Raw genomic sequence first — 23551 nt, forward strand, 5'->3', positions numbered from 1 at the left:
TCACGGATCAATGGAAAAGACATGGTTTGGAGTGGTATACCTGAACCCTCCAAAACACATTTCAGTGTATCCTCGCTTATTCAGACTTTAAACACTCCAGTTACATGTTGCTCATCCGATTCAGTTTTCATAGAGCTTACGATTTCCTCATCTGATAAACATCTACGACAACTTTCTGTCTCAAAGTGGTAGTATTCATTCCTAATTTCTTGGGTGTCTGAGATTTGATTGGGCTGCACCATTGACACTTCCTCCTATGAACTCTTGGTTGTGTCAAGATGAAAATCAGAAGCAGGTTCTTTATCCTCAAACGAGTGTACATTTAGCATATTATTACATTGGCAGTCTGAGCATCTTTTCTGTGCAGTTGTCACTAGCAATAGAACTTATGTGTCACAGTCTACAGGTATGATAGTCCAAGCATTGTTGCAGTCTTTGAAGTAGTTGGCTTCTTAACTAATCACCTGCTAATAATCTGTATTTGGCACCTCCATTATCGCAAGGCAAGAGTTCATGAAAGTCGTGTATGGAATGAGGTTTTATTTCACACCAGGGTAAGCAAAAACATTTTGAAGGTGTATTAAAAACAGTGAATGAATGTATTGTTTTGGAATTAATATAAAACAGGATTAAATGAGGAGGCATTACAAGAACAACTAAGTATTACCGGCAGTAATAATCAACAGTCCCCCTGAAAATCAGAACATATTTGGTTAGAAAAAACACAACTGTTCCGGGACTCTTCTGAAAGTAACCTGGTACTGATTAAAAAAAATAAAAAGTACAGAGGTAGTTTTGTGCCAACCAAAAAAATGGGGGTTAAATGTGTAAAAAAATATATTTCCAGAGCTTTCTTATATCCTAGATATAGGACATACTTCAATCTTATTGATTATATATTTTTTTACTGTCTGTTTTTCCATTTATAAATGTGTTAGAAACACATTAACTATGTGCTATAGTAGTAAAGCCAGATTCAAAATGTTACCATATAAATACAGTACCAGTCAACAGTTTGGACACACCATTCAAGGGTTTTCTTTATTTTTACAATTTTCTACATTGTAGAATAATAGTGAAGACAACTATGAAATAACACATATGGATTCATGTAGTAACTTAAAAAGTGTTAACAAATCAAAATATATATGAAATATATTATTCTTCAAAGTAGCAACCCTTTACCTTGATGACAGCTTTGCACACTCTTGGCATTCTCTCAACCAGCTTCATGAGGTAGTCACCTGGAATGCTTTTCAATTAACAGGTGGGCCTTGTTCAAGGTTCATTTGTGGAACTTCTTTCCTTCTTAGTGCATTTGAACCAATCAGTTGTGTTGTGACGAGGTAGGGGTGGTATACAGAAGATAGCCCTATTTGGTAAAAGACCAAGTCCATATTATGGCAAGAACATGTCAAATAAGCAAAGAGAAATGACAGTCCATCATTACTTTAAGACATGAAGGTCCGTCAATGTGGAAAACTTCAAGAACTTTTCTTCAAGTAAAGTCACAAAAGCCATCAAGCACTGATGAAACTGGCTCTCATGAGGACCGCCACAGGAAAGGAAGACCCAGAGTTACCTCTGGTGCAGAGGATAAGTTAGTTACCAGCCTCAGAAATTGCAGCCCAAATAAATGCTTCACAGAGTTCAAGTAAGAGACATCTCAACATCATCTGTTCAGAGGAGACTGAGTGAATCAGGCCTTCATGGCCAAATTGCTGCAAATAAACTACTACTAAAGGACACCACTAATAAAAGGAAAGACTTGCTTGGGCCAAGAAACATGAGCAATGGACATTTTTGGTTCCAACCACCGTGTCTTCGTGAGACGCAGAGTAGGTGAATGGATGATCTCTGCATGTGAACCATGGATGTGGTGGTGTTTTGCTGGTGACACAGTGATTTATTTAGAATTCAAGGCACACTTAACCAGCATGGCTACCACATCATTCTGCAGCAAAACGCCATCCCATCTGGTTTGCACTTAGTGGGATTATCATTTGTTTTTCAACACGACAATGACCCAACACACCTCCAGGCTGTGTAAGGGCTATTTGACCAAGAAGGAGAGTGCTGCATCAGATGACCTGGCCTCCACAATCACCCGACCTCAACACAATTGAGATGGTTTGGGATGAGTTGGACCGCAGAGTGAAGGAAAAGCAGCCAACAAGTGCTCAGCATATGTGGGAACTCCTTCAAAGACTGTTGGAAAAGCATTTCAGGTGAAGCTGGTTGAGAGAATGTCATTAGTGTGCAAAGCTGTCATCAAGGCAAAAGGTGGCTACTTTGAAGAATCTCAAATATATTTGAATTTGTTTAACACTTTGTTTTGGTTACTACATGATTCCGTGTGTTATTTCATAGTTTTGATGTCTTCACTATTTATTCTACAATATAGAAAATAGTAAAAATAAATAACCCTTGAATGAGTAGGTGTTTAAAACTTTGCTGTTACTGTGTATCAAATATTAAAACACTGAAATAAAAGATCCCCAAAATGCTTATTTCGCTCAAATGTTGTGAACAAATGTGTTTACTTCCCTGTTAGTGAGCATTTCTCTTTGCCAAGATAATCCATCCACCTGACCGGTGTGGAATATCAATAAACTGATTAAACAGCATGATCATTACACAGGTGCACCTTGTGCTGGGGATAATAAAAGGCCACTAAAATGTGAAGTTGTCTCACAACACAATGCTGCAGAAGTGGCAAGTTTTGAGGGAGTGTGCAATTGGCATGCTGACTGCAGGAATGTCCACCAGAGCTTTTGCATGTTAATTTCTCTACCGTCGGCTGCCTCCAACATTTTAGAGAATTTGGCAGTACGTCCAACCGGCCTCCCAACCGCTGACCACGTGTAACTACGCCAATCCAGGACCTCCACATCCGGCTTCTTCACCTGCGGGATCATTTGAAACCAGCCACCTGACAAAACTGAGGAGTATTTGTCAGTAATATAGCCCTTGTGGGAAAAAAACAATAATTCTGATTAGCTGGGCCTGGCTCCCCAGTGGGTGGGCCTATGCCCACCCATGGCTGTGCCCCTTCCCAGTAATGTGAATTCCATAGATTCAGGCCTAATGAATTTATTTCTATTGACTGATTTCCTGAATTGAACTCAGTAAAATCATTCGAATTGTTGCATTTATATTTTTGTTTAGTAAATTCCCAGAGATGAAAAAAGCAAAACTCCAAAGACAGGGTTTCAGTCCAAAAGATGTATTAAATTAATCACTTGCATTACTTTAACAAGCACAATTTACAGTCAAAAATAGGACACGGTCCATTAGTGCCTTAGAAAGTCATTTCCAGTACTTTACTTGTCCAACAAGGGGGACAGTTAAGAGTTCAGTCAGGTCTGGTCAAGCTTGCGTGCCAGTCTGTTTGCGCTATCATGCCCACTTCCTTGTCACTCACTCTCATGGCAAACAGCCTGGGATTGACAATGAGCAATGGAGATGGAAAGAGCACAACCAGATATGGGTCCAGCTCTGGTCACCTTATTTAGACATTAAAAAATGTACAAGACTCCATGTTAGACCACCATACAGTAAGAGAGGCATGAGAAGCTAGAGCCACATAAATATGAAGACAAGTCTATTGGTGGACTGCTATGTGCTGTGGCGACAGAGAACAAGGCCTTGTAACACACTTGTGGTTGAAAGGTTTATAGAAACAAAATGTTCCAAGTGTGTCCAAGTCTCAAGGCTGATGTTAGTTGTATCTCTTAACCCAGCAGAGAAGCTTTACAGCATGATCAGAGTGAAAGCCATGGGCTGTAATGCTGAAGGGGGCTTTCCTGTCCAGAACACTTCCTCAAAAGGATTTAGAACCGAGGACCACTTTCTGCCAGCCTGGTAAAGTTCTGTCTGTACATTAGCAAACAGAACCCAGCTAGTTCTGTTCAGAACTCCTCTGAGAAGAAATCACTTCAACAAATCCTTCAAATGCCCCTCTCACCAAGCAAGAATGTTAAGATGTCACAATGGAATCACAGTTATCCATGTAGCGTTCAAACAGACAACAGTATTCCCACGGAAGATATTGCTCAGTAAAACCGTATGTACTTGGGGAAAATGTTGGCGGGAACTCAAACGTGCTCCATATTATTTTACAAAATGCAATTAATAACCCCCCCCCCCCCCCCAAAATATGAAACGTAATCAAGAATGGGTTAAGGTTAACATCTCACTTAAACTAGACTATGGGGTCAAAAGCAAAAATTTAGTACTGATTTTAAATATTAAACCTGGCGAATCATCTTCTATAGACAAATGCATCATCATGTTGAACAGACAAGTGATTTTTACAAGACTGTCAACAGGTAATCAATATATAATATAAATGAACCAATTACACATTTATGTAAACTATCTAATGAATAAACCTGGTTTGGAAGCGGGGCTCCATCTACAGTCATCCATTTAGTTGCATATGTTACTGTTAAATGTGTTTTCTGTCTGAGGAGGAGGGGCGAGTAGGAAGAGGGATAAACGTGTTGTTTTCTATCTGAGGAGGGGCGAGTAGGAAGAGGGATAAATGTGTTTTCTATCTGAGGAGGAGGGGCGAGTAGGAAGAGGGATAAACGTGTTGTTTTCTATCTGAGGAGGAGGGGCGAGTAGGAAGAGGGATAAATGTGTTGTTTTCTATCTGAGGAGGAGGGGCGAGTAGGAAGAGGGATAAATGTGTTTTCTGTCTGAGGAGGAGGGGCGAGTAGGAAGAGGGATAAACGTGTTGTTTTCTATCTGAGGAGGGGTGAGTAGGAAGAGGGATAAACGTGTTGTTTTCTATCTGAGGAGGGGCGAGTAGGAAGAGGGATAAATGTGTTGTTTTCTATCTGAGGAGGAGGGGCGAGTAGGAAGAGGGTTAAACGTGTTGTTTGCTATCTGAGGAGGAGGGGCGAGTAGGAAGAGGGATAAATGTGTTTTCTATCTGAGGAGGAGGGGTGAGTAGGAAGAGGGATAAATGTGTTTTCTATCTGAGGAGGAGGGGTGAGTAGGAAGAGGGATAAATGTGTTTTCTATCTGAGGAGGAGGGGCGAGTAGGAAGAGGGATAAATGTGTTTTCTATCTGAGGAGGAGGGGTGAGTAGGAAGAGGGATAAACGTGTTGTTTTCTATCTGAGGAGGAGGGGCGAGTAGGAAGAGGGATAAATGTGTTGTTTTCTATCTGAGGAGGAGGGGCGAGTAGGAAGAGGGATAAATGTGTTTTCTGTCTGAGGAGGAGGGGCGAGTAGGAAGAGGGATAAACGTGTTGTTTTCTATCTGAGGAGGAGGGGCGAGTAGGAAGAGGGATAAATGTGTTGTTTTCTATCTGAGGAGGAGGGGCGAGTAGGAAGAGGGTTAAACGTGTTGTTTGCTATCTGAGGAGGAGGGGCGAGTAGGAAGAGGGATAAATGTGTTTTCTATCTGAGGAGGAGGGGTGAGTAGGAAGAGGGATAAATGTGTTTTCTATCTGAGGAGGAGGGGCGAGTAGGAAGAGGGATAAATGTGTTTTCTATCTGAGGAGGAGGGGTGAGTAGGAAGAGGGATAAACGTGTTTTCTGAGGAGGAGGAGGGGCGAGTAGGAAGAGGGATAAACGTGTTTTCTATCTGAGGAGGAGGGGCGAGTAGGAAGAGGGATAAACGTGTTTTCTATCTGAGGAGGAGGGGCGAGTAGGAAGAGGGTTAAACGTGTTGTTTTCTATCTGAGGAGGAGGGGCGAGTAGGAAGAGGGATAAATGTGTTTTCTATCTGAGGAGGAGGGGCGAGTAGGAAGAGGGATAAATGTGTTTTCTATCTGAGGAGGAGGGGTGAGTAGGAAGAGGGATAAACGTGTTTTCTGAGGAGGAGGGGCGAGTAGGAAGAGGGATAAATGTGTTGTTTTCTATCTGAGGAGGAGGGGCGTTTAGGAAGAGGGATAAACGTGTTGTTTTCTATCTGAGGAGGAGGGGCGAGTAGGAAGAGGGATAAACGTGTTGTTTTCTATCTGAGGAGGAGGGGCGAGTAGGAAGAGGGATAAACATGTTGTTTTCTATCTGAGGAGGAGGGGCGAGTAGGAAGAGGGATAAACATGTTGTTTTCTATCTGAGGAGGAGGGGCGAGTAGGAAGAGGGATAAACGTGTTGTTTTCTATCTGAGGAGGAGGGGCGAGTAGGAAGAGGGATAAACGTGTTTTCTATCTGAGGAGGAGGGGCGAGTAGGAAGAGGGATAAATGTGTTGTTTTCTATCTGAGGAGGGGTGAGTAGGAAGAGGGATAAACGTGTTGTTTTCTATCTGAGGAGGATGGGTGAGTAGGAAGAGGGATAAATGTGTTTTCTATCTGAGGAGGAGGGGCGAGTAGGAAGAGGGATAAACGTGTTGTTTTCTATCTGAGGAGGATGGGTGAGTAGGAAGAGGGATAAATGTGTTTTCTATCTGAGGAGGAGGGGCGAGTAGGAAGAGGGATAAATGTGTTGTTTTCTATATGAGGAGGAGGGGCGAGTAGGAAGAGGGATAAATGTGTTTTCTATCTGAGGAGGAGGGGCGAGTAGGAAGAGGGATAAACATGTTGTTTTCTATATGAGGAGGAGGGGCGAGTAGGAAGAGGGATAAATGTGTTTTCTATCTGAGGAGGAGGGGTGAGTAGGAAGAGGGATAAATGTGTTTTCTATCTGAGGAGGAGGGGTGAGTAGGAAGAGGGATAAATGTGTTGATCTTTTTCTTTTTTCCAAAAACAAATTGAGAATTGGAGGTATGGGTCACCAATAAATCGTTTTCTGTTCCCAGGAAATCTCAAGTCTATTTCGACCTTCCTGGAAAGTTGAACACTGCATTTTCCAAGGCCGTTGGAATGTTGACCACTAAAAGCCCAGGGTAAGGAGATCTCTCTCGGATGTCACACCGGAGAGGGAGGGACAGAGCGCAGCTATGCACCGTACTGGACCATGGAGAAGTTCTTCATGATGCTGTCCACAGCTATCCCAGCCTCCTGTATGTTGTACCTGAGGAACACACAGGGGAAAAAAAACATTGTTTGACTAATAAAGTTGCAGTGGAACACAAAATCAGGAATGGGCAATGATGGTAAAGCTTCCAACAATATTTTCCGGTATACATCTTGTCAATGTTTTTGATATATTATCTATCACAAACAGTGAAGATGAAAGAAATGGGTGCGCCAATATACATCACCACTTCGGAATGTGAACTCCGAGCATGACGGACATAACATTGATACCTAATATGAGTATGGATACAAATTTCAATCAATTTTGTTGCCGACTAACCAACACCGGTTAAACAAGAAATACTATGAACAGACTTTTTCCAATAAGAAATGAAAAAACATCTCACAGTATTGAACATGCAGCTAATGGAATGAGGCAGAGAATAGAATACATAATTTGCAAACTATTTGCCAAAATGCAATTTTTTATTTTCTTAACAAGGCAAGTCAATTAAGAACAAATTCTTATTTACAATGACAGCCTACCCCGGCCAACCCCAGACGACGCTGGGCCAATTGTGCGCCGCCCTATGAGACTCCCAATCACAGCCGGTTGTGATACAGCCTGGATTCGAACCAGGGACTGTAGTGACACGCTGAGAAGCGGTGCCTTAGACCGCTGCGCCACTCGGGAGACCCAAATATATCCAGCGACACTGGTTCTGAAGGTAGAGATGGTAAGGTAGGTAGTTGGTTCTGAAGGTAGAGATGGTAAGGTAGGTAGTTGGTTCTGAAGGTAGAGATGGTAAGGTAGGTAGTTGGTTCTGAAGGTAGAGATGGTAAGGTAGGTAGTTGGTTCTGAAGGTAGAGATGGTACGGTAGGTAGTTGGTTCTGAAGGTAGAGATGGTACGGTAGGTAGTTGGTTCTGAAGGTAGAGATGGTACGGTAGGTAGTTGGTTCTGAAGGTAGAGATGGTACGGTAGGTAGTTGGTTCTGAAGGTAGAGATGGTACGGTAGGTAGTTGTTTCTGAAGGTAGAGATGGTACGGTAGGTAGTTGGTTCTGAAGGTAGAGATGGTACGGTAGGTAGTTGGTTCTGAAGGTAGAGATGGTACGGTAGGTAGTTGGTTCTGAAGGTAGAGATGGTACGGTAGGTAGTTGGTTCTGAAGGTAGAGATGGTAAGGTAGGTAGTTGGTTCTGAAGGTAGAGATGGTAAGGTAGGTAGTTGGTTCTGAAGGTAGAGATGGTAAGGTAGGTAGTTGGTTCTGAAGGTAGAGATGGTAAGGTAGGTAGTTGGTTCTGAAGGTAGAGATGGTAAGGTAGGTAGTTGGTTCTGAAGGTAGAGATGGTAAGGTAGGTAGTTGGTTCTGAAGGTAGAGATGGTAAGGTAGGTAGTTGGTTCTGAAGGTAGAGATGGTAAGGTAGGTAGTTGGTTCTGAAGGTAGAGATGGTAAGGTAGGTAGTTGGTTCTGAAGGTAGAGATGGTAAGGTAGGTAGTTGGTTCTGAAGGTAGAGATGGTACACTACCGTTCAATTTGAGGGGGGAAAAGACACCTGATGCAAGCCGTTTCAGAGAGATTCATTTATCCATTAGCAACTTTGAAAGAGAGAAAATGTAAATATTCAAGAACTCGGATGGTTTCAGATTTGCCGAGGGGGCAGCGGGGGAGGGATTTGTATGCATCACAGAAGTTAGAGTAGCAGTGGTCGAGTGTATTACCCCGGCGCGTAGTGCAATCAATATGCTGATAGAATTTAGGAGCCTTGTTCTCAAATTTTCTTTGTTAAAATCCCCAGCTACAATAAATGCAGCCTCAGGAAAAATGGTTTCCAGTTTGCAGTCCAGTGAAGTTCCTTGATGGCCGGCTTGCTGTCTGCTTGAAGGGGAACGTACACAGCTGTGACGATAACAGACGAGAATTCTCTTGGTGGGTAAAATGGCCGGCACTTGATTGTAAGGAATTCTAGATCGGGTGAGCAGAAGGATTTGAGTTCCTGTACGTTGTTAGGATTACACCAAGTGTATTAAACCAAGTCAATATGATTATGATAGTGCTTTTGGCTTCTGGACAAATAAAGAAAGTTGATATGAAAACCAGTCGAACAGGAGAGAAAGGCTGTGAAGCGTATGTTGCTAGTTTAGCTGTAGTTAGCTGCTTCGTGTTGCTCCCCTTTCTCCCAACACTGCTCCCTGTGTGTCCGAGTCCCCACTTCACACAGACATTAGGATGAAGATGTCTTATGTAAACTATCTGACTAGAGACGGCCATGAGTTGGTAAGAAAGCTACGTTCTAACTATTTGACTAGAGACGGCCATGAGTTGGTAAAAAAGCTACATTCTAACTATTTGACTAGAGACGGCCATTAGTTGGTAAGAAAGCTACGTTCTAACTATTTGACTAGAGACGACCATGAGTTGGTAAGAAAGCTACGTTCTAACTATTTGACTAGAGACGGCCATGAGTTGGTAAGAAAGCTACGTTCTAACTATTTGACTAGAGACGGCCATGAGTTGGTAAGAAAGCTACGTTCTAACTATTTGACTAGAGACGGCCATGAGTTGGTAAGAAAGCTACGTTCTAACTATTTGACTAGAGACGGCCATGAGTTGGTAAGAAAGCTACGTTCTAACTATTTGACTAGAGACGGCCATGAGTTGGTAAGAAAGCTACGTTCTAACTATTTGACTAGAGACGGCCATGAGTTGGTAAGAAAGCTACGTTCTAACTATTTGACTAGAGACGGCCATTAGTTGGTAAGAAAGCTACGTTCTAACTATTTGACTAGAGACGGCCATGAGTTGGTAAGAAAGCTACGTTCTAACTATTTGACTAGAGACGGCCATGAGTTGGTAAGAAAGCTACGTTCTAACTATTTGACTAGAGACGGCCATGAGTTGGTAAGAAAGCTACGTTCTAACTATTTGACTAGAGACGGCCATGAGTTGGTAAGAAAGCTACGTTCTAACTATTTGACTAGAGACGGCCATGAGTTGGTAAGAAAGCTACGTTCTAACTATTTGACTAGAGACGGCCATGAGTTGGTAAGAAAGCTACGTTCTAACTATTTGACTAGAGACGGCCATGAGTTGGTAAGAAAGCTACGTTCTAACTATTTGACTAGAGACGGCCATTAGTTGGTAAGAAAGCTACGTTCTAACTATTTGACTAGAGACGGCCATTAGTTGGTAAGAAAGCTACGTTCTAACTATTTGACTAGAGACGGCCATTAGTTGGTAAGAAAGCTACGTTCTAACTATTTGACTAGAGACGGCCATTAGTTGGTAAGAAAGCTACGTTCTAACTATTTGACTAGAGACGGCCATTAGTTGGTAAGAAAGCTACGTTCTAACTATTTGACTAGAGACGGCCATTAGTTGGTAAGAAAGCTACGTTCGAACTATTTGACTAGAGACGGCCATTAGTTGGTAAGAAAGCTACGTTCTAACTATTTGACTTGAGACGGCCATTAGTTGGTAAGAAAGCTACGTTCTAACTATTTGACTTGAGACGGCCATTAGTTGGTAAGAAAGCTACGTTCTAACTATTTGACTTGAGACGGCCATTAGTTGGTAAGAAAGCTACGTTCTAACTATTTGACTAGAGACGGCCATTAGTTGGTAAGAAAGCTACGTTCTAACTATTTGACTTGAGACGGTCATTAGTTGGTAAGAAAGCTCCAGTGAGGGAAAAAAGCATTTGATCCCCTGCTGATTTTGTACGTTTGCCCACGGACAAAGAAATTATTAGTCTATAAATTTAATGGTAGGTTTATTTGAACAGTGAGAGACAAAACAACAAAAATCCTGAAAAACTTGTCAAAATTGTTATAAATTGATTTGCATTTTAATGAGGGAAATAAGTATTTGACCCCCTCTCAATCAGAAAGATTTCTGACTCCCATGTGTCTTTTATACAGGTAACGAGCTGAGATTAGGAGCACACTCTTAAAGGGAGTGCTCCTAATCTCAGTTTGTTACCTGTATAAAAGACACCTGTCCACAGAAGCAATCAATCAATCAGATTCCAAACTCTCCACAATGGCCAAGATCAAAGAGCTCTCCAAGGATGTCAGAGACAAGATTGTAGACCTACACAAGGTTGGAATGGGCTACAAGACCATTGCCAAGCAGCTTGGTGAGAAGGTGACAACAGTTGGTGCAATTATTCCCAAATGGAAGGAACACAAAATAACTGTCAATCTCCCTTGGCCTGGGGCTCCATGCAAGATCTCACTTTGTGGAGTTGCAATGATCATGAGAACGGTGAGGAATCAGCCCAGAACTACATGGGAGGATCTTGTCAATGATCTCAAGGCAGCTGGGACCATAGTCACCAAGAAAACAATTGGTAACACACGTGAAGGACTGAAATCCTGCAGCGCCCGCAAGGTCCCCCTGTTCAATAAAGCACATATACATGCCCATCTGAAGTGTGCCAATGAACATCTGAATGATTCAGAGGACAACTGGGTGAAAGTGTTGTGGTCAGATGAGACCAAAATGGAGCTCTTTGGCATCAACTTAACTCACCGTGTGTGGAGGAGGAGGAATGCTGCCTATGATCCCAAGAACACCATCCCCACTGTCAAACATGGAGGTGGAAACATTATGCTTTGGGGGTGTTTTTCTGTTAAGGGGACAGGACAACACCGCATCAAAGGGACAATGGACGGGGCCATGTAACGTCAAATCTTGAATGAGAACCTCCTTCCCTCAGTCAGGGCATTGAAAATGGGTCGTGGATGGGTATTCCAGCATGACAATGACCCAAAACACACGGCCAAGGCAACAAAGGAGTGGCTCAAGAAGAAGCACATTAAGTTCCCGGAGTCTCCAGACCTTAATCCCATAGAAAATCTGTGGAGGAAGTTGAAGGTTTGAGTTGCCAAACATCAGCCTAGAAACCTTAATGACTTGGAGAAGATCTGCAAAGAGGAGTGGGACAAAATCCCTCCTGAGATGTGTGCAAACCTGGTGGCCAACTACAAGAACCGTCTGACCTCTGATTGCCACCAAGTACTAAGTCATGTTTTCCCTCATTAAAATGCAAATCAATTTATAACAATTTTGACATGCGTTTTTCTGGATTTTTTTGTTGTTATTCTGTCTCTCACTGTTCAAATAAACCTACCATTAAAATTATAGACTGATCATTTCTTTGTCAGAGGGGAAACGTACAAAATCAGCAGGGGATCAAATACTTTTCCCCCTCACTGTACGTTCTAACTATCTGACGAGAGACATTAGTTGGTAAGAAAGCTACATTCTAACTATTTTTTTTAATTTAATTTTACCTTTATTTAACTAGGCAAGTCAGTTCAGAACACATTCTTATTTTCAATGACGGCCTAGGAACAGTGGGTTAACTGCCTGTTCAGGGGCAGAACGACAGATTTGTACCTTGTCAGCTCGGGAATTCAAACTTGCAACCTTTCGGTTACTAGTCAAACGCTCTAACCACTAGGCAACCCCTATGACTAGAGACGCAACACATGAAGCAACACGAGAGAAATACACATTCGACCTCCCCCTGCAGCACTATAACTAGGGCGTACCAGTCAGCAGTCGAGACAGTGTAGTAGACAGGTGGTCTGATGGCTGAGCGGTCACTGAAGGAGGAGATGTCCCCCAGACCAGCAGCCCCCATGTTGTTAAAGACCAGCCAGTCTCCAGGGCTGAGCTCCGGCAGCAGGCAGTGGTCTACCAGCTGGTCTAGGCTGTCACATGATGGACCCCACAGGCTGCTGGAGAACACTGGCTCCTCAGCCCTAGACCCCCCCTGTGGAAGGAGAGGTGAAGATTACACACACGGTCTTTGAACAGGTGAGGCATATCAAACTATATGTTCAGCAAATGATAGAGACTCCACTCACGGCCATCTACGGAGGCTTCTAGACCCACTGTCATCTACGGAGGCTTCTAGACCCACTGTCATCTACGGAGGCTTCTAGACCCACTGTCATCTACGGAGGCTTCTAGACCCACTGTCATCTACGGAGGCTTCTAGACCCACTGTCATCTACGGAGGCTTCTAGACCCACTGTCATCTACGGAGGCTTCTAGACCCACTGTCATCTACGGAGGCTTCTAGACCCACTGTCATCTACGGAGGCTTCTAGACCCACTGTCATCTTACGGTTCTAGGTGGCTTATTAAGCCCGGTTTGCAGTGCAACACATTGGGGATAGTGTGTTGATATCCCAAATATTCAAAGAAAATGGTAGTATATAAAATACACATTTTTTGCTCAGATTTAAGTTGATTAAAAAAAACTTGTTAACTTCTTGGTGACAGGGGGCAGTATTTTCACGTCCGGATGAAATGCATGCCCAAATTCAACTGCCTGCTACTCATCCCCAGAAGATAAGATATGCATATTATTAGTAGATTTGGATAGAAAACACTCTGAAGATTCTAAAACTGTTTGAATCATGTCTGTGAGTATAACAGAACGTATTTAGCAGGCGAAACCCAGAGGACAAACCATTCAGATTGTTTGTTTTTGAGGTCACTCTTTTCAATGAGTTTTCATTGGGAATCCAGATTGCTAAGGGACTTTCCTGCAGTTCCTATCGCTTCCACTGGATGTCAACAGTCTTTAGAAATTGGTTGAGGTTTTTCCTTTGTGTAATGAAGAAGTACGGCCATCTTGAACGAGGGTCACTTGAAGTGTACTGTTAGATAGAGGCGCGTGACCAGAAAGCTAGCTACAGTTTGTTGTTTTCCTCCTGTATTGAACACAGATCATCCAGTCTTCAATTTTATCGATTATTTACGTTTTTAAAAAAATACCTGAAGTTGTATTACAAAAGTAGTTTGAAATGTTTTGGCAAAGTTTACAGGTAACTTTTGGAGATATTTTATTGTCAAGTTGCACAAGTTGGAACCAGTGTTTTTATGGATCTAACGCGCCAAATAAGTGGACATTTTGGATATATATCGATGGAATTAACCGAACAAAAGTTTATGGGACATATTGGAGTCCCAACAAAAGACGCTCGTCAAAGGTAAGGCATGAATTATATTTTTATTTCTGCGTTTTGTGTCACACCTGCAGGGTTGAAATATGCTTTTCTCTCTCTGTTTACAGAGGTGCTATCCTCAAATAGCATTGTTTGCTTTCGCTGAAAAGTATTTTTGAAATCTGACATGATGGCTGGATTCACAACAAGTGTAGCTTTAATTTACCATCTTCCATGTGTGATTTAACCTCTTGGATATAGGGGACACTCTTAATTTTTGGATGAAAAAAGTTCCCGTTTTAAACAAGATATGTCACGAAAAGATGCTCGACTATGCATATAATTGACAGCTTTGGAAAGAAAACACTGACGTTTCCAAAACTGCAAAGATATTGTCTGTGAGTGCCACATATATTGTAGAATATATTTGTTAAAAACACTTTGAGGATGGATCCTAAACAACATTTGCCGTGTTTGTCGATATTATGGAGTAAATTTTGAAAAAAGTTTGGCGTTATAGTTGAAGTATTTTCGGTCGATTTCTCAGCCAAGCAGGATGAACAAAACGTGACGTTTTTCGCCTACAAAAATATTATTTTTGGAAAAAAGGAACATTTGCTATCTAACTGGGAGTCTCCTGAGTGAAAGCATCTGAAGTTCTTCAAAGGTAAATGATTTAATTTGGTTGCTTTTCTTATTTTTGTGAAAATGTTGCCTGCTGCCAGCACAGCCTAGCATAGCATTATGCCATGCTAAACTTACACAAATGCTTGTCTAGCGTTGGCTGTAACACATATTTTGAAAATCTGAGATGACAGCGTTGTTAACAAAAGGCTAAGCTTGTGTTTCAATATATTTCATTTGCAATTTTCATGAATAGGAAACGTTGCGTTATGGTAATGCGCTTGAGGCTATGATTACGCTCCCGGATACGGGATTGCTCGTCGCTAGAGGTTAATGAAAGTTTGATTTTTGTAGTCATTTATTTGAATTTGGCGCTCTGCATTTTCCCTGGCTTTTGGCCATATCCCAGAGAGGTTAATCATATTATATACAGCACATTCAGAAAGTATTCAAACCTTCACTTATTCCACATTTAGTTTGTTACATTACAGCATTATTCTAAAATTGTCAATCTACACACAAAACCCCTTAATAAATGCAAACGTTTTTTTTTTTTTTTTTTTTTTTTTTTTTAGAAATACCTTATTTAAATAAGTATTCAGACTCTTTGCTAAGAGACTGTAAATTGAGCTCAGGTGCATCCTGTTTCCATTGATCATCCTTGAGATGTTTCAACAACTTGATTGTAAATGTGGTATTTCAGTTTAATTTGTTATAAATGAGCAAAAATGTCAAACATGTTTTTGCTTTGTCATGATGTGTAGATTGATGGGGGGAAAAACAACAATTTCATCAATTTTAGAATAAGGCTGTAAAGTACCAAAACTTGGGGAAAGTGAAGGGGCGTACATAGGTATTCAGACCCTTTACTCAGTACTTTGGCCAGCGATTACAGCCTTGGGTATGATGCTACAAGCTTGGCACACCTGTATTTGGAGAGTTTCTCCTATTGTTCTCTGCATATCCGTTCAAGCTCTGAAGGATGCTCAGCTTGTGTGCAGTAAGGCAAGGAACAGCGCAAGCCTATCCTTTGCGACATTTTCAAATCATAAGTCTCACACCTCATGGAGCCTAGCCCACAGGCTATAGGCTCTACACCGGTTGTAAAGCTTAACTGGCATACATAAGCAGCTCCCTGAAAAGCATTCCAGGTGAATCTGGTTGAGAGAATGCCAAGAGTGTGCAAAGCTGTCATCAAGGCAAAGGGTGGCTGCTTTGAAGAATCTCAAATATACACTTTTTTTTGTTACTACATGATTCCATGTGTGTTATTTCACAGTTTTGATAGCGTCGCCATTATTATACAATGTAGAAAATTGTAAAAATAAAAACCCTTGAATGAGTAGATGTGTCCAAACTTTTGACCGGTAGTGTATTTGCCACAGAATTCTAAGCTAATCTTGTCCGCTAAATGAACTCGTCTAGCCCACAGCCAGATCAGGGCATAATGTAAGGACAATTCTGATGTATACTTTTCTGTTCTTCTGAAGTAGACTACATGTTCTTCATGTTTCTTTGGACCGGTCTAAAATTAAATAATGGCTTTATTGCGGTAGATGTTCCCAAAGGTTTGCATCAGTGGCTTGTAGGCTGTGTGGAAGCCAGGAGATGCTGAATGTGTTTATGTTAATTAACGGTCAATGAGACCGACACTTATTTGCTTGACAAAATGTCATGACAGCCCTACCTGTACCTTCATAATACACAGTAGGGGGAGACTGGAGCGCTACTTTCACCGTGAATAGTAATGATCAGCTTATTTTAATTACTTTAGGGGAGATAAATCTAATGACATTTTACAAAATAAATGCAAATTTGTAAGGGAAATTCATTCAAATTGATTATTTTAGAGGTGAGTTTATTTGGCACACCCATGGGCTTAATGGGTACATAGGACTTTTCACATATTTTATCAAAAAGTAAAATTATTAAACTTCAAGTGAGATTAACCTTGCATTTTATACCCCCTTTTCTTACGAAACTAATAGGGCAGTACATGTTAGAAATGACTAAACTTTGATTTTGGTGTGTTTAATGGTTACTTAGCCGCTACTGACCTCGTCTCCTCTGAGGATCCAGGCCAGCCGCTACTGACCTCGTCTCCTCTGGTGAGGAACCAGGCCAGCCGCTACTGACCTCGTCTCCTCTGGTGAGGACCCAGGCCAGCCGCTACTGACCTCGTCTCCTCTGGTGAGGACCCAGGCCAGCCGCTACTGACCTCGTCTCCTCTGAGGACCTAGGCCAGCCGCTACTGACCTCGTCTCCTCTGAGGACCTAGGCCAGCCGCTACTGACCTCGTCTCCTCTGGTGAGGAACCAGGCCAGCCGCTACTGACCTCGTCTCCTCTGGTGAGGAACCAGGCCAGCCGCTACTGACCTCGTCTCCTCTGGTGAGGAACCGGGCCAGCCGCTACTGACCTCGTCTCCTCTGGTGAGGAACCGGGCCAGCCGCTACTGACCTCGTCTCCTCTGATGAGGAACCGGGCCAGCCGCTACTGACCTCGTCTCCTCTGATGAGGACCCGGGCCAGCCGCTACTGACCTCGTCTCCTCTGGTGAGGACCCAGGCCAGCCGCTACTGACCTCGTCTCCTCTGGTGAGGACCCAGGCCAGCCGCTACTGACCTCGTCTCCTCTGGTGAGGACCCAGGCCAGCCGCTACTGACCTCGTCTCCTCTGGTGAGGAACCAGGCCAGCCGCTACTGACCTCGTCTCCTCTGAGGACCCAGGCCAGCCGCTACTGACCTCGTCTCCTCTGGTGAGGAACCGGGCCAGCCGCTACTGACCTCGTCTCCTCTGATGAGGAACCGGGCCAGCCGCTACTGACCTCGTCTCCTCTGATGAGGAACCGGGCCAGCCGCTACTGACCTCGTCTCCTCTGATGAGGAACCAGGCCAGCCGCTACTGACCTCGTCTCCTCTGGTGAGGAACCAGGCCAGCCGCTACTGACCTCGTCTCCTCTGGTGAGGACGCAGGCCAGCCGCTACTGACCTCGTCTCCTCTGGTGAGGAACCGGGCCAGCCGCTACTGACCTCGTCTCCTCTGATGAGGAACCGGCCAGCTGCTACTGACCTTGTGCACAGCCGGGGCAGGGATGGTGCTTCCTAGCAGCTTGCTGGAGAAAGACCCGTAGACGCCATCGTTCAGGTAGTACAGGAACTCTGGCTCGTCATCTGGGGTCAGCTCATCTGATGGATGAGATAGACAGGATGTTTCAAAACAAAGTACACCAACAAAGAGACCACAGTATACCGTATTCCCCTTAGCGGGTTCATTGTAATGTTCTGCAACATCCACCTGTACAAAGATATTCTCTAACATGGTGTGTGTGCTCTGTTATAGATATTTTCTCATCCCATAGAGAAATACTGTCTCCGTTCTATCCCATTAATTAAATGGAAATGTGTGGGGTTTCTTTAAGCATATCCTAACTTCCGAGACACCCTTAGAGGGCGGAGTCACGGCCAGGGTCTGTCTTATCAACAGCAACCCAGGAGCAATTAATAGTAGTGACGGCAGTAGTCAAGTCAGCAGGCTCACCCTGAGCAAGGCCGTTCCAGTCCCGGGCCACAACCTTCTTGCCGATGACATTGACAGCCAGAGTGAAGGCAGAGGAGACGTAGTAGCTACCAGGCTGAGCGATGACCTGCACTCCAGACAGAGTGGGGAAGTAGGCATCCAGCAGCAGTCTGACGGCGGTATGAACCTACAGAGAGGAAGTCAGTTGAGTAATGCCTGTGTGCAAAAAAAACACCATTATATTCCCTCTATAGTGCACTATGTATTACCACGGCCCATTAGGAAAACATAAAATCTGTTTGTTTTAGTAAGTAATGCCATGTGATGAGAGGTATCATCACATACCTGTTTGAGCTGAAACTCTGAGCCAGAGAATCCACCACCAATATCCAGGATGCTCATGTTGAACCCCAACTCCGCCTAACCAGGAGAGAGACAGAACAATTTAAAGAGCAAAAAAAAGACGGGGGGGCGGGGACATCAGGCCTGAGAAGTAGATATTGAACACTTACAGGATGTCTATGGACATAAACGTCTCACGTGTGAGTTCCAAATATTCAGCTGGTCCCCCCACCCCCCTCCAGATGGAGTGGTCAGAACGCACTCACTGCGCCAACATGTGATTGTTACACAACAGGACAGTTAACCTGCCCTCCAACCAAGGAACGCTGCCTGCTAACTATCTGTACCAAACACTGCATTCTACCTTCTGTACCAAACACTGCATTCTACCTTCTGTACCAAACACTGCATTCTACCTTCTGTACCAAACACTGCATTCTACCTTCTGTACCAAACACTGCATTCTACCTTCTGTACCAAACACTGCATTCTACCTTCTGTACCAAACACTGCATTCTACCTTCTGTACCAAACACTGCATTCTACCTTCTGTACCAAACACTGCATTCTACCTTCTGTACCAAACACTGCATTCTACCTTCTGTACCAAACACTGCATTCTACCTTCTGTACCAAACACTGCATTCTACCTTCTGTACCAAACACTGCATTCTACCTTCTGTACCAAACACTGCATTCTACCAAACACTGCATTCTACCTTCTGTACCAAACACTGCATTCTACCTTCTGTACCAAACACTGCATTCTACCTTCTGTACCAAACACTGCATTCTACCTTCTGTACCAAACACTGCATTCTACCTTCTGTACCAAACACTGCATTCTACCTTCTGTACCAAACACTGCATTCTACCTTCTGTACCAAACACTGCATTCTACCTTCTGTACCAAACACTGCATTCTACCTTCTGTACCAAACACTGCATTCTACCTTCTGTACCAAACACTGCATTCTACCTTCTGTACCAAACACTGCATTCTACCTTCTGTACCAAACACTGCATTCTACCTTCTGTACCAAACACTGCATTCTACCTTCTGTACCAAACACTGCATTCTACCTTCTGTACCAAACACTGCATTCTACCTTCTGTACCAAACACTGCATTCTACCTTCTGTACCAAACACTGCATTCTACCTTCTGTACCAAACACTGCATTCTACCTTCTGTACCAAACACTGCATTCTACCTTCTGTACCAAACACTGCATTCTACCTTCTGTACCAAACACTGCATTCTACCTTCTGTACCAAACACTGCATTCTACCTTCTGTACCAAACACTGCATTCTACCTTCTGTACCAAACACTGCATTCTACCTTCTGTACCAAACACTGCATTCTACCTTCTGTACCAAACACTGCATTCTACCTTCTGTACCAAACACTGCATTCTACCTTCTGTACCAAACACTGCATTCTACCTTCTGTACCAAACACTGCATTCTACCTTCTGTACCAAACACTGCATTCTACCTTCTGTACCAAACACTGCATTCTACCTTCTGTACCAAACACTGCATTCTACCTTCTGTACCAAACACTGCATTCTACCTTCTGTACCAAACACTGCATTCTACCTTCTGTACCAAACACTGCATTCTACCTTCTGTACCAAACACTGCATTCTACCTTCTGTACCAAACACTGCATTCTACCTTCTGTACCAAACACTGCATTCTACCTTCTGTACCAAACACTGCATTCTACCTTCTGTACCAAACACTGCATTCTACCTTCTGTACCAAACACTGCATTCTACCTTCTGTACCAAACACTGCATTCTACCTTCTGTACCAAACACTGCATTCTACCTTCTGTACCAAACACTGCATTCTACCTTCTGTACAAACACTGCATTCTACCTTCTGTACAAACACTGCATTCCTACAGTTCTCAGACCTTTGACTTTCCCCCACACTTTGTTGAGTTACAGCCTTGTTCTATAATGGATCACATCACTTTTCCCTCCTCAATCTACACACAATACCTCATAATGACAAAGCAAAAAATGTTTTTTAGAAATCTTAGCAAATGTATAAAAAAAAGAAAATGACTACAACTACTACTACTACTAATAATAAAGTCACATAGTATTGAGTGAAGGGTCTGAATGCATGTTGAAGCACCTTTGGCAGTGACTACAGCCCTGAGTCTTCTTGGGTATGACGCCACAAGCTTGGCACACCTGTATTTGGGGATTATCTCCAATTCTTCTCTGCAGATCCTCTCAAGCTCTGTCAGGTTGGATGGGGAGCGTTGCTTCTACCATGTTGGTGATCAGGCATACATACCCCTGTTGATGTCAGCGAACTTTATGGTGTTGGAGACATGCTTTGCCACGCAGTTGTGGGTGAACAGAGTACGGGAAGGGGCTGAGCACGCACCCCCGAGGAGCCCCAGCGTTCAGGATCAGAGTGGCAGATGTGTTGTTGCATACCCTTAACCACCTGGGGGCGGCCCGTCAGGAAGTACAGGATCCAGTTGCCGGGTGAGGCGTTTAGTCCCAGGGTCCTTAGCGTAGTGATGAGCTTTGAGGGCAATATGGTGTTGAACGCTGAGCTGTAGTCAATGAACAGCATTCTCACACAGGTGTTCCTTTTGTCCAGGTGGGAAAGGGCAGTGTGAAGTGCAGGAGAGATTACATCATCTGTGGTTCTGATGGAGCGGTATGCAGATTGGAGTGGGTCTAGGGTTTCTGGGATGATGGTGTTGATGTGAGCCATGACCAGCCTTTCAAAGCACTTCATGGCTACAGATGTGATTGCTATGGGTCGGTAGTCATTTAGGCAGGTTACCTTAGTGTTCTTGGGCACAGGCACTATGGTGGTCTGCTTAAAACATGTAGGTACTCAGTCAGGGAGAGGTTGAAAATGTCAGTGAAGACACTTGCCAGTTAGTCAGCACATGGTCACAGTACACGTCCTGGTAATCCATCTGGCCCCGCGGCCTTGCGAATGTTGACCTGTTTAAAGGTCTTACTCTAGTCGACTACGGAGAGCGTGATCACACAGTCGTCCGGAAGAGCTGGTGCACTTATGCATGCTTCAGGGTTGCATGCCTCGAAGCGAGCACAAAAAAGCATTTTGCTCGTCTGGTGTCTCGTGTCACTGGGTAGCTCGCGGCTGGGTTTCTCTTTGTAGTCCGTAATAGTTTTCAAGCTCTGCCACATCCGACGAGCATCAGAGCCGGTGTAGTAGGATTAAATCTTGTTTTTTTTAAACCTTGACCCCTTTTTCCTCCACAATTTCATTGTATCCAATTGTCTCATTGCTGCAACTCCAGTACGGACTCGGGAGAGGCAAAGGTCAAGAGCCGTGTGTCCTCAAAAAACACGACCCAACCAAGCCGCATCTTCTTGACACAAAGCCAGCTTAACCCGGAAGCCAGCCACACCTGGCGACCGTGTAGGCGCGCATGCGCCCAGCCCGCAACAGAGGTTGCTAGTGTGCGATGGGGCAAGGACATCGCTGCCGGCCAAACACTCCCCTAACCCAGACGACGCTGGGCCAATTGTGCGCCGCACCATGGGTCTCCCGGTCGTGGCCAGCTGCGGAATTTATTATAAGAGTCCGGATCAGTGTCCCGCGCCTTGAAAGCGGCAGCCTTTAGTTCAGTGCGGACGTTGCCTGTAACGGCAGACGTTGCCTGTAACGGCAGACGTTGCCTGTAACGGCAGACGTTGCCTGTAACGGTAGACGTTGCCTGTAACGGCAGACGACATCTCCTTCAACATGCAGAACAATAAAGGAGCTGGATGCTCGCCAACGTATGTAGTTATAGATCATTTAGTTATGGTCCTTGGTGTGGTTGGCCCTTTAACCTTCCTGATCAGAGGACAACCTAGACAGACTTAATTCATAACCACTCTATCTGACCATGTAAACTAACCCCCTTAATACCCAGTAATAAGCTCCTCCACTCACCCCCATGTCAAACACACAGCGGGCATCCGACAGCGCGTGGGTGTAGGCCTGCAGGTCCTTGCAGGAGCTGGGAATGTGAAACCTGAAGACGCAACCAAAGACAATTGTAATGACTGTACTAACAGTAATAACTAGGTTTCCAACATACGATTGTAAGGATTAGGAAGATGCTAAATCATGGTAGCTACTGCCTGAAGCAGAAGTAAACCGTTCAATTTGTCGCTACAGCCCAACAGGTAACTCAAGGTCAAATTAATTTAACCTAAAACATGTAGATAGGATAAACCAACCCTTTAAATCACTACAATGGACAAAGTGCTACTTGTGATGGTCACCATTTAACAGCATCCAGCTACACGGTGAAAGATGTGTACTTACGTAACTCCCACCACCTGCACCCCCAGGTCCTTGGCAGCCTCCAGCAGGTGTCTACAGCTCTTCAGAGAGCAGCCAAACTCCATGCTGGTCTCTGCTGCCTGGGCCCATGTAGTTACCTGAACCAGCAGCCTGGGAGAAGACGAGGAACAGAACAAGGCACAATTCACTTTATTCACTAAGGACATTTACATTGTCCCAGGAATCTGACCTGTGGTGCTGACAAAAAACAAACACAATATACAGAAGATTTACACCATCTACAAAAATTCATTAGTGACTGGTTTCTTCCATAGTTCACAGAGACCTGACACGGTCCTCTCGCCCATAGTTCACAGAGACCTGACACGGTCCTCTCGCCCGTAGTTCACAGAGACCTGACACGGTCCTCTCGCCCAGAGTTCACAGAGACCTGACACGGTCCTCTCGCCCAGAGTTCACAGAGACCTGACACGGTCCTCTCGCCCAGAGTTCACAGAGACCTGACACGGTCCTCTCGCCCGTAGTTCACAGAGACCTGACACGGTCCTCTCGCCCGTAGTTCACAGAGACCTGACACGGTCCTCTCGCCCGTAGTTCACAGAGACCTGACACGGTCCTCTCGCCCGTAGTTCACAGAGACCTGACACGGTCCTCTCGCCCGTAGTTCACAGAGACCTGACACGGTCCTCTCGCCCGTAGTTCACAGAGACCTGACACGGTCCTCTCGCCCGAGTTCAGTTCACAGAGACCTGACACGGTCCTCTCGCCCAGAGTTCACAGAGACCTGACACGGTCCTCTCGCCCAGAGTTCACAGAGACCTGACACGGTCCTCTCGCCCGTAGTTCACAGAGACCTGACACGGTCCTCTCGCCCGTAGTTCACAG

The 23551-nt window shown here is 44.2% G+C and overlaps 1 protein-coding gene across 1 annotated transcript in view; it reads right to left on the reverse strand.

The window, feature by feature from the left end:
• Window positions 1–520: 520 nt before the first annotated feature.
• The window catches only part of azin1b (antizyme inhibitor 1b), a 38849-nt gene continuing 15818 nt past the window's right edge, over window positions 521–23551 (reverse strand). Inside the window, exons 6-12 of the mRNA XM_064979457.1 lie at window positions 22688–22816; window positions 22310–22391; window positions 18364–18438; window positions 18040–18205; window positions 17572–17687; window positions 12472–12695; window positions 521–6968 (exon numbers count right to left, since the gene is read on the reverse strand). Of these exons, the coding sequence (XP_064835529.1) occupies window positions 6893–6968; window positions 12472–12695; window positions 17572–17687; window positions 18040–18205; window positions 18364–18438; window positions 22310–22391; window positions 22688–22816 (868 nt within the window). The 3' untranslated portion in view covers window positions 521–6892. The remainder of the gene's footprint in view (window positions 6969–12471; window positions 12696–17571; window positions 17688–18039; window positions 18206–18363; window positions 18439–22309; window positions 22392–22687; window positions 22817–23551) is intronic.

The sequence above is a fragment of the Oncorhynchus masou genome, chromosome 12 (genome assembly GCF_036934945.1).
Source record: "Oncorhynchus masou masou isolate Uvic2021 chromosome 12, UVic_Omas_1.1, whole genome shotgun sequence".
NCBI lineage: Eukaryota > Metazoa > Chordata > Actinopteri > Salmoniformes > Salmonidae > Oncorhynchus > Oncorhynchus masou.